Source organism: Lethenteron reissneri, chromosome 38 (genome assembly GCF_015708825.2).
Source record: "Lethenteron reissneri isolate LAM-NWPU_2019-01 chromosome 38, ASM1570882v1, whole genome shotgun sequence".
NCBI lineage: Eukaryota > Metazoa > Chordata > Hyperoartia > Petromyzontiformes > Petromyzontidae > Lethenteron > Lethenteron reissneri.
The window spans coordinates 11,273,885-11,288,600 of NC_083816.1; the positions used below are offsets into that span (position 1 = coordinate 11,273,885).

Genomic DNA, 14,716 nt, shown 5'->3' on the forward strand with positions numbered 1-14,716 from the left:
AGCCTCAAAGTGCACCTAGCCTGGCACAAGCGCCGTGATAACGTGAGCGTCACTTAGTGGCGAATGTCGGGTGTTGGTATTGTATGTTGGTATTGTCTTGGTCACTCGTGAATGCGTGGTGTTCATGGCACGAGATGGAACGATGGGAGGGTAGAACAGGATTACGTGGGGTTTCCCGTCTCTCCTCCCACGCCATGCCCCCCCTTCTACACCCACCAGAGTTGGAGGTTGCGTAATCGACACAAACACATTCAGCACCATACGGACCTCACAGTACCGTAACAAACTGACCATGACTCAACCGCCAACGGAATCATGTGACCAAGAATACAGGCTTGGAGCGTCTATTTAAGCTGGGTGTGTCATTCAGACTCTGTCTTCTCGACAGACCTGCTCTTCACCTGAGGACGGCTGCTTGCGTTGTGGCCGAAACGTCGTGAGAATGATTTTATTATGTTTTATTTTTATTATTTTATTATTTCCATTCTACGTGACTTTACCGAAAGAACCAAGATGATGAATCCCTGCAGTCATGAAAGCTTTAAATCGAAGTATAACACAATTCCAACTCTTATTTGTTTCAGCAGGAAAATTCTGGAATGGCTTAGACTTTGAGTCTCATCAGCAAAGTGTTACCCGGTGTTATAAACTTATGATGCCAGTGGTGTTTGATGTATTCCTTTTATGAGGTGACATTGAGACTTTATATATTTATTTTAACATGTAATCATCCACAACAGCACATAACATGGTGCGCAATTAGGTTTATAAAACATATCAATAATAACCTCACCGTGATATATTTTTTCACAACACAACATGTTACAATGTCGAAACTCACTCTAACAAAGTCTATTCCTCACCGTATTCTACCCACATCTTTCCCTCTCCACAATCTCCCTCAATCAGTCTACCCTGCCTTGACACCTTCACAATCCTTCGAATTGCATCGTCTTTGTCTCACCCTTTTACCTACTCAAATGAAACATTTTAAGAATGTTTATCCTAATAAATAAACATTCAAATGATAAATAATGCACAAACAAAACTCTGACCCTGTTCTGAACTAACCAAAACCCTTAATCAAGCATAGAACCCTAACTTTCGTAGAACACTGGTAGGTCATTAGTGATCTCTCTGCTATGAAGAAGGGTCTCTTCATGGAAAAGTAACCGACACGACAAGTCACCATTGGTACCTCATTTGCCAGTAGCAAAATATGATAATTGGTGTTTCACCCTTTTATCTGGCAACAAAACTGACACCTTTTTGATGAGGAGTCATGTTTGCATAGACCACAATACCTGCGGTCGGAACGCAAACAAACACAACTCTGATAATGTGCACGATCCCTGAAGTTGATTGGTCCACACCCAAGACAGCTTTCTTTAGAGCCTAGTCTCACATGGTGTTGGACCAGATCTGGTCCAACACCATGTGAGACTAGGCTCTAAGGATCTGGTCCAACACCATGTGAGACTAGGCTCTAAGGAAAGCTGTCTCGGGTGTGGACCAATCAACTTCAAGGATAATGCACATTATCAGAGTTGTGTTTGTTTGCGTTCTGACCGCAGGTATTGTGGTCTATGCAAACATGACTCCTCATCAAAAAGGTGTCAGTTTTGTTGCCAGATAAAAGGGTGAAAAACCAATTGACACGACAAGTGTTGAGTTTTTGTTATTTGTACCAAAGAGACGAATATGCTGCTGGGTACCTGTTGAAATTCCTGTCGGATAAAATATTTTATTTTTCAAACCTAGGATGACCTTAAAATTCAGGCCAATATGGTATTGTTGAGAAAGGAAGCCAGTGATATGACCTTCTACGAAAGTTGAAGCAAAAAAAAACAAACACAATGTGGTCATATTGGAAAAGGCACATCCTTTGAATATAGAATGGCACTATTTTAAGGACAAAGTCAGACTATGTTTTTTTCTGGGGCTTTACCCCTATTGAAAACACCATTCTCTTTTCACCCAGATATGCATTATAATGGGGGCAAGTGAAGCGATGATAATAAAGAGTGAACATGAGCTACTGGCATTAAGCTGCAGAATCTAAACCCAAACTGGGTAGACCCGACACAGGAACGTTGCCAGTTTTGAGAACTATAGAGAATAGACAGATGATCCGATAATAGTGAATGCATCCTACTACGTTCTGCAAACGTAATCTATGAAAACAATTTGTGACTTTAGTGATAAGCCAAATGGTCTCTATGCTCATGAGTAATGGGGACGATGTCCATCACCACTGGCAACCCCGAGTGCAGTTTTCAGTTTCATTTATTAGGTATAGCCCTGTGCAGTGGTGGCTCATCAATGTGTAGTGGAAATATTATAAAAAAAAACACCTCTAATACTTACCTGCTCGTTATGAATGTTAAAGACTGCATATATCCCTTGTCTTCCCATCCCCCTTACACTCCCATTCCCCCTTCTGTCCCTACCCCGAATGTACCTACCAGCAGCCCACTACTGCTTAAGGCAGGGGTGGTGAACCTTTTTTCTGCCAAGGTCCATTTGTATATTTACAACATCATTCGCGGGCCATACAAAATTATCAACTAAAAAATTTGCCCGTTATATTTGGTCAAACATTTTATTAACTCACCCCTAATGTGATGGCTGGAACTGCTTCTCTTTGGCGAGGCGTGTGATGATGTTAGCTGGTATTGATGATGTTGTTTCTCGCAACTGCTTTTCCAGGTTTGCTCCTAGATTTATTGAATTTCGAATCCCGCCTGCGGTTGCCTTGGCAGGGCCTTATACGGCCCGCGGGCCGGACGTTCCCCAACCCTGGCTTAAGTGGTGGAATTCTACATTCCCAAGATTGGAGTTTGTTCCATATGATGACCACTCTTAGCTTTATGATGGGACCTCTTTTTTGCCAGTATCAAAGTATGAAAAATAAGAATAGGTTAACCCTTTCTGGCAATAAAACAGGCGTTACGATGTTCAAACACCAAATAGAAACCTTTTGCAAGGAATGAAGTCTGCATTAAGCACACCGTACTTTTATTGTACTTATATTATCCACCCAAGAGAAATGGTAGGCTTATTGTTAAGCAATATTTATAAACTTAGTCACATTAAGTTATGCAAAACTGTACTACATTGGATGCATGTAGAAAAGTAATTGTCACGCAGACATAATAAATTATGTATAATTAAAATGTAAAAATGTAACAATCCACATTACACACATAATAATGGCTTATGTATTGATCTCGCTTTGCACAACATCACTGAGCAATGGAAATTTTTCATACTTGACTGAGATTTGAACCTGCAAATTTAGAAATCTACTGTAATTGCTACATTTGGTTGTGAGAATTATCCTTCAACGTATCGGTGAGCTGAAACAATACTACTAATAATCTGCATGTTAAACGCTTGTATACCTTCATAAAACACTGTTTGTACTCAGTGTGGCTTTCCTGGGTAAATACACAGAATAGAGAAAACTACATTTCAATTCAAAGCCTCTACATGCCTCTCACCAATCTCAATACAAACTATCAAATACTTTAACAACGTAAGATATGGAGCCATCGCGTTTACAATGCAGTGTTCGATAACTTGTTAGGGAGGTAAGAGAGTCATTATAAAGCAGTCGTGCACCTGTAAATTAATCATCCTGCATATCCATTACACATTTGTTATCCAGCGCACCAGACACACTGCGATGCAGTGCATGACACAATGAGAAGCAAATCAGAATACTGTAGCTGTATTCCTACATCACTGCTCCCCGCGGGTGTCAAACACACGCCAGGACCTAATTACTCAGCTTCTGGCCTGTGATGTTCACAAAGGCCCATGTGACACAATAATTTGACTGGCTTAGGGCCCACATTAACCTAAATCCAGGCCCGGGTTTTCAGGTCTGTCTTTAGAAATCCCAGGTGTTGTTTAAAACAAGCCCTAATCATTTGCGTTTGGTTTAGAAAACGTTAAAGAATATGGGCACAAAAACTGTTCAAACTAATATGGATGAGTGTTGTTGCATATTTGCAATGCACGTACAATACTCTCAGTAAGTTCAGTGGCCTGAGGCTCCTTGTAGTACAGTGTACCTGTATATAATTGGTATGAGATATAAAATGCACCCACCCTTTTTCAGTCCGATTAAAAAAACAATAACTCTGCAAGGGCTCACCAGTTGCAGGCCTTGGAGGGATAGAACATAAATGGAATCAGCAGCTGCCATTTATCATTGTGCATTTGACACCCAAGGGAAAACAAAGTAGAATGGTCCATATAATGCCTTATTTTTCAGTGATGTGGATATATATAGCGCAGAATATTGCAATCTGCCATATTCTGGATATTAAATAATAATAAATCGTACTCATTCTGTCCATATCGTATTAAAAAACACTCCAAGTCTCCTTATAATTTACACATCTATCACATATCACAGTTTGCAATGATACCAATCATGCAAATTCACCCAGGATAATTCACACTTAAGTTATTTAGTCCACATTATAGAGTTACTCAGACGGCTTCATGCTGCGTGTGATTTCGCACTGTACACTATACATATGTCCAGTTTCTGGCCCAAATGTGCATCCTGTCATCTGTGATAAATATTAGTAATGCAATTCCACGTTAGCGTGTACGCACTACTTAAAGTTACGCATCTATGCGCTGCAATGGCTTGAACACGTGCGGTGGCTCTTACTCAGTTACCCCCTTGCGTACAGCGAAGGCGACTGCCCTGGAGGAACCTTGGACACTTTCCCAACAGCCCCATTGCACCCAAGGGTAACAGCGCAAACAGCACCATGGCATGCAGCCAGTACAGTCCGGTGCTGCAGTTCAACAGAGCGCACACATTCACTAGATACATTACAGTAGACGTACCTTTGCACTGATAAAATTGGCTCATAAAATTCAGCTTCTAAAAAAAATAATCTAACGTTTGAGGCAATGCCTTTGATTCAGAAAGATATGGCATGCACTATAGATTGTACCGCGTATATATAAACTGTTTTGGTTTCAGACAATCCCATATATTATCAGCAACTCCTATTATTTGTCGGAATCGTAGGATCCCTGGCTATTTTCTACGATTCGTTATCTGTGGGTTTATTTTTTATCCGGGGGATAAAAGGAGTAACTTCGCGGGTAAGTCCGTCAATAATAGATGAGACGTTTCGGCCAATGTGTCGTCTTCATCGCACACTAAGAATATGACCCACAATGTTCGTCTCCCACACGAAGAAATTGGATCCATAGTTTTGATTTGAAGCTTCCGTGACTGCAGGAATCCTTACTCTGTCTCTTTTGGTTCTTTCGGTAAAGTTAACGTGACTTTACCGAAAGAACCAAAGAGTAAGGATCCATAATGTTCGTCCCCTGCATCACTGCGGAAAAGAGGGAATTTTCTCGTATAAAATAAATTCCTCTTGAACGATGACTAAATCTAATGGCAGCTTCATTCTTACACATCATAGACTACATTGTAATGCACAACACGTCTAAAAGCAAATTTATCTCAAGATGCTATCTAATTACTCGTACTGTACGCTACATTACAATTATTTTTAAGCAGTGTATATGAACAGCATTACCGACGATGACACCGATCACAAACATAGACATTGGCAAAGAAAATGTTCCAAGGACCCTGCATTGTGTGTAAAGACGCAATAATCACGCTTGGACTTTTACTGAGAGAGGAAGAGCGGCCACGTGGATTAGAGAACACACCGGGGATTAGCAAACATCAAAGGACGAGTGGCAGTACATGTCGCTTTAAATTAACAACACTTGCCGATGATTGAGATTCACGACTATGGCAGCCAGCAGAGAGAGAAAGACTCTACACGACTATGAGGTGGTGAAATCAGCTCTTGGATTGTGTACGTTGTTGCTCTGGAGGCCAGCGAGATCGATCGATGTTCGGTCGACGGTATTCGCCGGTATTTTTCACTGGACGGAGTTGGGGGGACAACTTTGAAGGATGACGCCACTCCACGCAATGCCCCGATCCGCGAATACCAAGGAGACACCATCGCAGCGGCGGCACACGAACTCCGCTGCTGCTCCTGACGCTGTGTTTCTCTGGGCTTGAACACCTGAATCATGTGAGATTGTAGTTGATGTTTTGTTACATCGGAGGACCGTGAGAGATGGTGGTGGCGGCTTTGGAAGGCCCACATCCAGCAGTGGATTGGTCATGCCGGATAATAGGCTAGGTTATGTGAAACGGTTGTGCTCATGCAGTAATAATTTACAGATGTTTTTTCAATCCACTGCTGGATCAAGGCCTCTCCAGCCCATGTCGGTCATGTGACCATACTTCACCATGCCTGCCGGTGTGGGTTGATTATGGTCCACATCTGGGTTTGCATTGCATCACAGAGCAATGCTATGCTTTTTTTCTACAGTACTGTACGAATGTTAAAGAGGACTGTGTTTAAAAATAGAATAATTAGGTTACTTATTACTGAACAGTAAATCATGACCTGTACAGTTAATGATTTCAACTTGGTCAAAAACAAACTCTTTAGATACTTGTTTGAATCAGCGCATTCTAAACACCACGTGGTGAGACATTAAAAGTTTTTGTTGTGAAACGCGTGCCAACCTTTGGCTAACGTTCTTGACAGCTGGTTATACAACTATTGGGGACCATCCATGTTTACTCGGCAGAGAATGTTCTCCAAATGATTGTAGCTGCACGGCACTCCTGAGTCACTGCAACGTCTGGGAACGTTCAAGCAGTAGTGTGACATAACACTGCAGCCGTGTAGGCGTTTTTCGAAAAATGGGCTTTATCTCGTAACAATCTAACCTTTGTGATCTATATAATTTAACGATGAGTTCAAGTCGACGAGCTTGTTTTTAAATGTGCAAGAACGCCGCTGTTTTAGGATGGATCTGCATTGTTGTGAATGCTCCGAAATATAGTTTCTGCAACTGGTGAAACCGGAATGTTTGGGAGCTTTGAGGAGGTATTTACGTCTTTATCTTTGGTGGGTTCTGACCCAATCACCCTTTTCATCGTTGGGACCTTTTTTGCCGGTATCAAAATGATGAAAAATATAGAGGCTTTAGCCTTTCACGCAATAATACAGGTGTTCATATTACCACAAGGATGTGTGGCTAATGCATACTTGATGCCTTGCAAATAGGTGTCTATTTGGTGTTCTTAACACCTCCTGTATTAATGCCAGAAAGGGTAAAGCCTATTCTTTTTCATCAATTACCTGTTGTTGAGACTATAAACTTTGATAGCCCTGAGCACCAACTTATACAGGGTGCTTCGAAAAATGTTTTCACATTTCTGAGAATTTGCAACAACACCGCAGGAAATGTGCCTCCGGGCTCTGGAGACCACCTGGAGAAGATTCCAGGCACGTGTCGACAACGATGGCGAGCAAGTGCAGACTGACTTTTTGAAGCTATTCACATCACATTTGTTATCATGTTACAGTGTAGTATTATACGTTCTTTTCCATTAAAAATGATAGTCCCATATAAGTTAACATTTCTTTTTTAAGCACCCTATGTATCTGCCATGGCTACTCAACCTGCGTCAAAATGTTAAAGTACCATGCCCTACTGCAGACCCTCCTCAAAAGACCAATCCCACAACTGGCAGACTAATGATTATTGTGAGGCCAGTGCTGCGTACACCTTGTGCCCCCCATCCAGCCCGCTAGACTCCAGCGGTGGCTTGTGGCTCGCCATCGAACAAAGACGGCCACCACATCGCATGGCGCTTTCACATGCGCTTCTGCGGCCGTCTGGAACGCTCTTCCTTCAGACATTAGGAATCCACTGGAGCTGCGCGCTTTTAAATCATCTCGATTGAACATTCATTTATGTACAACTGCTTTTTGTGCTTAATTTGTTGTCCTTCCCCCACACCTCTTATTTGCGCAGTTGGCTACGTACGGTGCGAAAGAAGTTAAACGTACATGCATACAGGGCATTGGAATGGTTGAGATGAGATGTGATGTAAGGTACTTTTATTGGCCGAGGTATTTTCGCACGATAGGAGTGTAAATCCTCACAAGCCCTAAGACTTGGCTTCATTAAGTGTGACAATTTCGTCAAAATATTGATGGCTTAGCGCAAGGATTATCTGTCAGGCGACAATGAATTAGACACGTTGCCGGAGGCATGGGAGGTTAACAAATGTTGGATCTGTGGCACTCTGCCTGACGCTAACAGAACAAAAAAAATTGCACTTCAGAGGACACAAACTCCCCAGGGGAGGAGGTGACCAATAGACTGAGTGCTAAAAACAGTACGGTACAGTAACACAGAATTCCTGCACCGACCCATGCTCATTGAGCAGGAAGTGACAGACTATTAACAGCACTTGCCCTGACAATCGATATGGCCGAACCCATGGGTCCGTCTATAGGATGCGATCTGAATTCCCTATATTTCGACAGGATATGATTATACATTTAATGTTCTTACTCGACTGATTGTATTGATGAATACACCATGAAAACCGAAAATTGTGGTTACAGTTAAACTCACTGATACTGATACAATTGTATGCGGCAGTGCTCGGGGTGGCTCATCATTTTCCGTGTTTATCCATGCATTTGACTTACTTTAACCATATGGTTATGTGCCGACAAACATGGACAATGATGAAAATACTGCCACTTCAAGGGCACTCCTCTTATCGGTGTGAAGGCTGGGTTATTAGCATTCATCCATTGCTCTCGGAACAAAATGTCCAGGTGCCAGGGAACTCTATGACATGATAGGACAATAGTCTGAGTCCAAAATTGCCAATAAGTAACGGGAAAGCAGTTATAAGTGACTTAAAAGTTGCGTATACAGGACACGACTTCACTGAAGGCATCAACACCTTCAGCGAGCGCGATGCCGATCACACAATGCGGTTCGAATTCAACCCTCGATCGATGGCTGCGCCATCGCTGCACACGCGTTGAATAAAAATCAAGGGACAAGTCCTTACTTACTAACAACTCCTCTGTCATTTTTCATTGCTGGAGGGGTTGCCCCCCCTCCCTGAAAATCCTGGCTCCGCCATTGAAGGGTATTAACCACTGTGCCAGCCCTCCCATATATCGATCTACGTGTTCAAATGTTATTTTGAGTGGGTACTGATGCATTATATTCATCCTCCATGCAGGCGACGACTGCCAACAACAGTTAAAGTGAAAGAGGAACTGGTAGTGGTGGCTGCGTTTGCAAAGAGCCCAGGAAAAAGTGTCCAAGAAGTGTGAAGCGATGCGCAGGTCATGACGGTGGATGGAGGGATCGCCAACACAGATGGTCAAGAAGACTCAGCTCCACCACGAAGTTCCCATCCTGCACTTATACAAATGCATCTGACCTATGGCATTTCTCATATATGCCAAGTCCTTTGAAGACAATGCCTATGTAGTGGTGATACGCGCTGACAGTAGGGATCGTGTGGCAGCGCGTGGTGATTGGTCAACTAAGGTGGGTGCTCACATCGCGGTCCGCATAGGCTCCGTCTCCTCGGAGCGGAGAGCTATATAAGGCGGTGCGCGCGGGCGCTCGGGGAGTGGGTGACCAGTGAAGACAGAAGACGGAGGAGGAAGAGATAGGGCCCTGAGACCCCTAGTCCCGCTGTCCTTGTAGGGACCGGGACCCTGTGTGGCTCGGAGGCGGGACCCTGGGACCCGGGGCCGGACGTCCGTGTGAGGGCCGGGCCGCGGGACCCAGAGGTCGTGACCCACGCCCAAGCTGGGGTGGGTCTGTAGGTTCCCCGGATGCTACGGGGCTGGAATGCCCGTGTGTGTGTAGCCGGGTGGAACGTGTAGCGTGAGCTGTAGTGACCACACGTGTCGGGTGGAAAGTGTAGCGTGAGCTGTAGTGACCACACGTGTCGGGTGGAACGTGTAGCGTGAGCTGTAGTGACCACACGTGTCGGGTGGAACGTGTAGCGTGAGCTGTAGTGACCACACGTGTCGGGTGGAACGTGTAGCGTGAGTAATAGTGACCCCACGTGTTATTGTGGCAAGACAAGTGCTAATAAAGTGTGCTACCCATCAAGTGGTTTCCCGCCGTCATTCAGAATGCTACACCTACATTAGGTTGTGTGTACATACGGACCACTATGCTGGCATATCAAACATTCAAAGCATCTGCTTGTTGAACTTCTTTTGCACCGTGCGTTGCCCACCGTGCTGAATCGTCCCATATCCGACGGTCACATGGCCACCCTAACAATTTAACCAGTATCTGTGCGTGGTGTGACGGTGTTCTTTTCTAAGGATGTTCACAAATCTGACCTCACGTATAGTAAGTAGTAACACTGTAGAGAGAGCCTTAAGCGCGTGTACATTCACTTACCTATAAAGCACAAGGCTGCCACGCGTTTTCCGAAGTTTAAAGTAGTTTGCACTTTATTCTTTTGTCCAGTAACTTAATTGTGTTGGTATATCCGACCTTATCCGCCTATACCCGAGTCGCCAGCGTGTTGGATGTGCGATGCTGTAGAATGTATCACGCACAGGTGTACAGAGCTGCATTGTGAATGCATTACTACGTACACACACATACATAACACGTGTTCATTTTACATTATCAAATGTGTTTTTTTTCATCTGCTCACAAAGTTCTCTCCTGGCTTAAGTAAAGGCGACAATCGATGTTTAACGCATTGCACATTTACCGCATACAATATTAATGTTCATACAAAGAGGGAAAACTTTTTTTACAGAGAGACGTGGCATGGAATCACCTTTACAACATATGTACATGGTGTGCCTTTTCAGATCATACCCAAGTATATTGAAAACACATTGCTTGGGGGTATACTTTTAAAAGCACACCCTGTAGTATTATTATATAAAGTGTTATACGGTACACACAACACAACACATTGGCTGGACACAAAAACACACAAGACAGCACGCACACCTGCTCACCGCAACTATGACTACCAAAGTTGTAAACGTTGTTTGGCCTTCGCGGCAGTTGCACGTGAATGTCCGCACAGGCTCACCTGCGGCGAGACCCGAGTGGATCCAGGTGATGTGCGGAGTCCGACTGCTGTCGGCACGCCGTGAGCATGGAGGCAGCAAGAAAACAACCTCGCACACAGAGACACTCGCAGGGCACTGGACGACTACGTTGTCGTTTTTTTAGAATGCTTCTTTTTTAAACACGAGAACACAAAAACGTGTTTTCCCTCCACCCCCCTTCTCCTTTCAAGCTGAGGGTGGGGGGAGGGTGCGAGAGGGCAGCGAATAAACTCGCAGGGTGACGCTGCTGCCTGGCTCACCTGCCCTGCCGCCCCCCTCCATCTGCAATGCCCCCCCCCCACACATCCCCACACCCCCACACCCCCCCCACACCCCACACCCCCCCACACACCCCCCACACACATCCCCACACACATCCCCACACACATCCCCACACACCACACACACCCCCCACACACCACACACACCCCCGTATAGCCTGAACAGACTGTAGGGGCAAGTGCTGTTAGCGAGCACCTATGAAGGCCGGAACGGTACACGAGGGGGTGGGTGCCAGCACCACGCCCGACCGCCTTTGTCTCCCTAGTGGCGATGTTTACACACCGCACCAGGTACTCATTTAAGGCTGAGTCGACCTAGGGGAGGCCCAGGACCGGTTCAGATAATCGTCACTGGTGTTAGCCGTGAGCAGGAATCGAACCCGGGTCGCCAGGTTCATAGCGCAGCGCGCTAACCGCTACACTACCGCTCCCCACACACCCCCCCACACACACACCCCCCCCATACCCCCCATACCCCCCACACACCTCCCACACACCCCCCACACCCCCCCCCACACACCCCCCACACACCCCCCACACACCCCCCACACACCCCCCACACACCCCCCACACCCCCCACACACCCCCCCATACCCCCCCCCACAAACCCCACATCCCCCCACCCTCACCCCCCCAGCAAGGCGAACTGAACCACACCCTGGCTACGACACCCACAGGTGCTACCGCATACCTGTCCAGGCAGCCACCACACACACACACTTCACGCACGCAGACTGCATGGCCTTTCCCGTCATACGAAAGAACGCGTCGTGTCTTTCTCAGAACGCATAATTTCATAACCCACTCACTGCGAATTGTTATATATTGACCCACTTCTGGAAATTGTAACTAGAAAAGTAACGCCACCTCTCTGGTGGTACTAACGAGTGCAATATCTGCTCTGGGCTCATGGATCACGCAGGAACATGCCTCTTATCCATTTTTTTATTTTTATTTTACCAGGTAAGGCTCCGCTGAGCTATGTAGCTCTTTTTCAGAAGCGACGTGGCCATCTAGGATTGCTCGACGACGAGGTGGCCTGTCACGTGGACATCGACAGCAGACAAATAGTCTAAATGCGGTGGGGAAATGCGGGGGACCCAGAGAAAAATCTACGCGACCACGGGGAGAACTTGCAACTCAAGAGCCAGGGTCGGGATCGAACCCACGCACTCCTATGTGCCAGGCGAGAGAGATCAGATATCGCTACCCGGACGATATGGATGACCCATATCGCAGATCATAATATCCGTAGGTGTATCTGCGAATATATTCCACTTATCCGTGGAGGGGAAATAATAACGGATAATAGGAAGAATAGGTCCGTGACTTCGCGATAGTGTAGACCATACAGCTCCCGCAGGTAATATGAATCACAGGTAATGGGCTAATGGATGAGTTATTCTGTATTGCAGTACATGTGCTTCCAGTGTGGAAAAAAGCCAAACAGTTTTACTTGATGTCACGTCTAGATTGAGCTGGTTGGCACTGACAGAGCAGGTTGACTCACAAACCTAAGGTCGTATGAGTTAAAATCTCAGTCGTAACAAAAGTCTAACTCGTATGACTCAGGACATTATTTGATTTGTATCGTTCAGTGCTATTCAATGGTATCATGTTCATTTCACAGGACATAATCAACGAAGCGTGTTTCCATTGACTGCTCTGTTGTATACTGCAATAAATACATGTTAATTTACGCATCCACTTAGACTATCGTCCCGAGAAGGGTGCTATCATGGGTACCATGTTGAGCGTTGACAGTTGTGGTTGTTCTGTGGTGTGACTGGATTGTTTAAATCTTCACACTGGCCCAGGGCCAGTAAGAGAGACGAGCATCACCATGTTTGATCATGCAGATCATATTCAATTTATAAAAGTATATTTACATATTCGTATGATTTTACTTAAAGTAATGGAAGATTGGTGCGCTTCATACATAACTGTTTGGGATGATTTTCACTAAATTGTTTCCATTCAATTTACAATATGCCGTTATTTTTTCTTAATATTCTGTAACGCTCGTGGTTTTACATTTTGTTTTATTTTACAGCCTAATGGCTATTTTAGTACAATATCTATGTCAACGTTTTACTATGTATTACTCAATAAATGTGTTACAAACTACACCTAATCCTGAAAGTGAGCATTTCTACTGGAATTCAGAACAAATAATATGAGTATAATATTCTTCACATCGCTGCCTCACGCTGCCAGTTATTGGCCAGCTTTTGAGACAGTAAATTTGCGAACATTTATTGCAAGCAACTATGCGTATTTTCTTCAACTCCTGCTTTCCATAAATGTTGATGCCATTATAGTTTCCCCCCCAAATTCAAGTTTAAAAAATATAAAATCCACAAAAAAAGCAGAGGTTGTTACATTTGTTGTGGAGATAAACAGCGCCGATTAGCAAATGCAGCCTTCAGTTTAAATGAAGCATTTCAATCACGACAGCTAAGAGCCATAAGAGAAAACACCAAACGTTATAACTTTCACCACCGCTCCATGCCCCCCTTTGATGTGGAATGTTAATTTACCTTCAGAATATATTGCAGGATTTTCCCACAAGTGGAAGGGTGGAGATGCCAAATCTTAAAATAAATCTCATCGCTTTACGCAAGGCGCCCGATGAAGTGAGGATTTCCACAGGTCAAGAGGACACAAAAGAGAAAAGCCAGACATTCACATCCACTCTCTGGTAGAGTTTACGCGTAAACCCAGACCTGTGGAATGTGGAAAACCCCACGATATTCACCCTGCTAGAACCACTGAAATTTATTGTATTTGTATTATTACACAGATTACCCAGAAAAGCGTCACTGAGTCTGAAGCCTCACCCACCAAACGTTTTCGCAGTAAGGGGTGATGTTGCTGCTGCTATGTGTAATCCAAAATCAGTAGTTTGTAGGAAATGTTTCAGCACTGGGATGTTTGCCCAATACCAGTTACATTGTACGTGCGATTTTAGCTGTGGGAAGAAACCGAATAACCCAGAGGACACCCATGCAGAATAGAGGGAGAACATACAAACCCCACGCCGGAGGGCACCTGAGGCACTAATGATGGCACTGTGCCACCCGGTCGCCAATATTATTTTGCTAATTCATTTTCTAGGTCTGCAAAATGGCAGCGTGTAATGCATTGAGTAATTCCATAAAGTTATATAATTTTAACAAAAAATGCGGAAACAAATGGGGAACTAAGCTAAATTATCTCTGTGGCGCACCGCCCATCTCCATTGGCAGCCTTGAGTTAGAATGTCCAAATATCCACAGTGCAGTACAGTCCATCATCATCATGAGAACACGCCGTACTCTATCCACTGCTGGATGAGGGCTACCCCAAGCCGCCACCACCACCATTTATTGATATCTTGCAATACAACAATCCACATGAGTTCCTACACACGAGCTGATTTCATTACTTCAT

General features: G+C 44.6%; 1 protein-coding gene across 1 annotated transcript in view; it reads right to left on the reverse strand.

The window, feature by feature from the left end:
- LOC133351732 (hepatocyte growth factor receptor-like) overlaps positions 1-11,172 on the reverse strand; it is a 52,249-nt gene extending 41,077 nt beyond the window's left edge. Inside the window, 1 exon segment of the mRNA XM_061567168.1 lies at positions 10,985-11,172. Within this exon segment, the coding sequence (XP_061423152.1) occupies positions 10,985-11,052 (68 nt within the window). The 5' untranslated portion in view covers positions 11,053-11,172.
- Between the last annotated feature and the right edge of the window lie 3,544 nt (positions 11,173-14,716).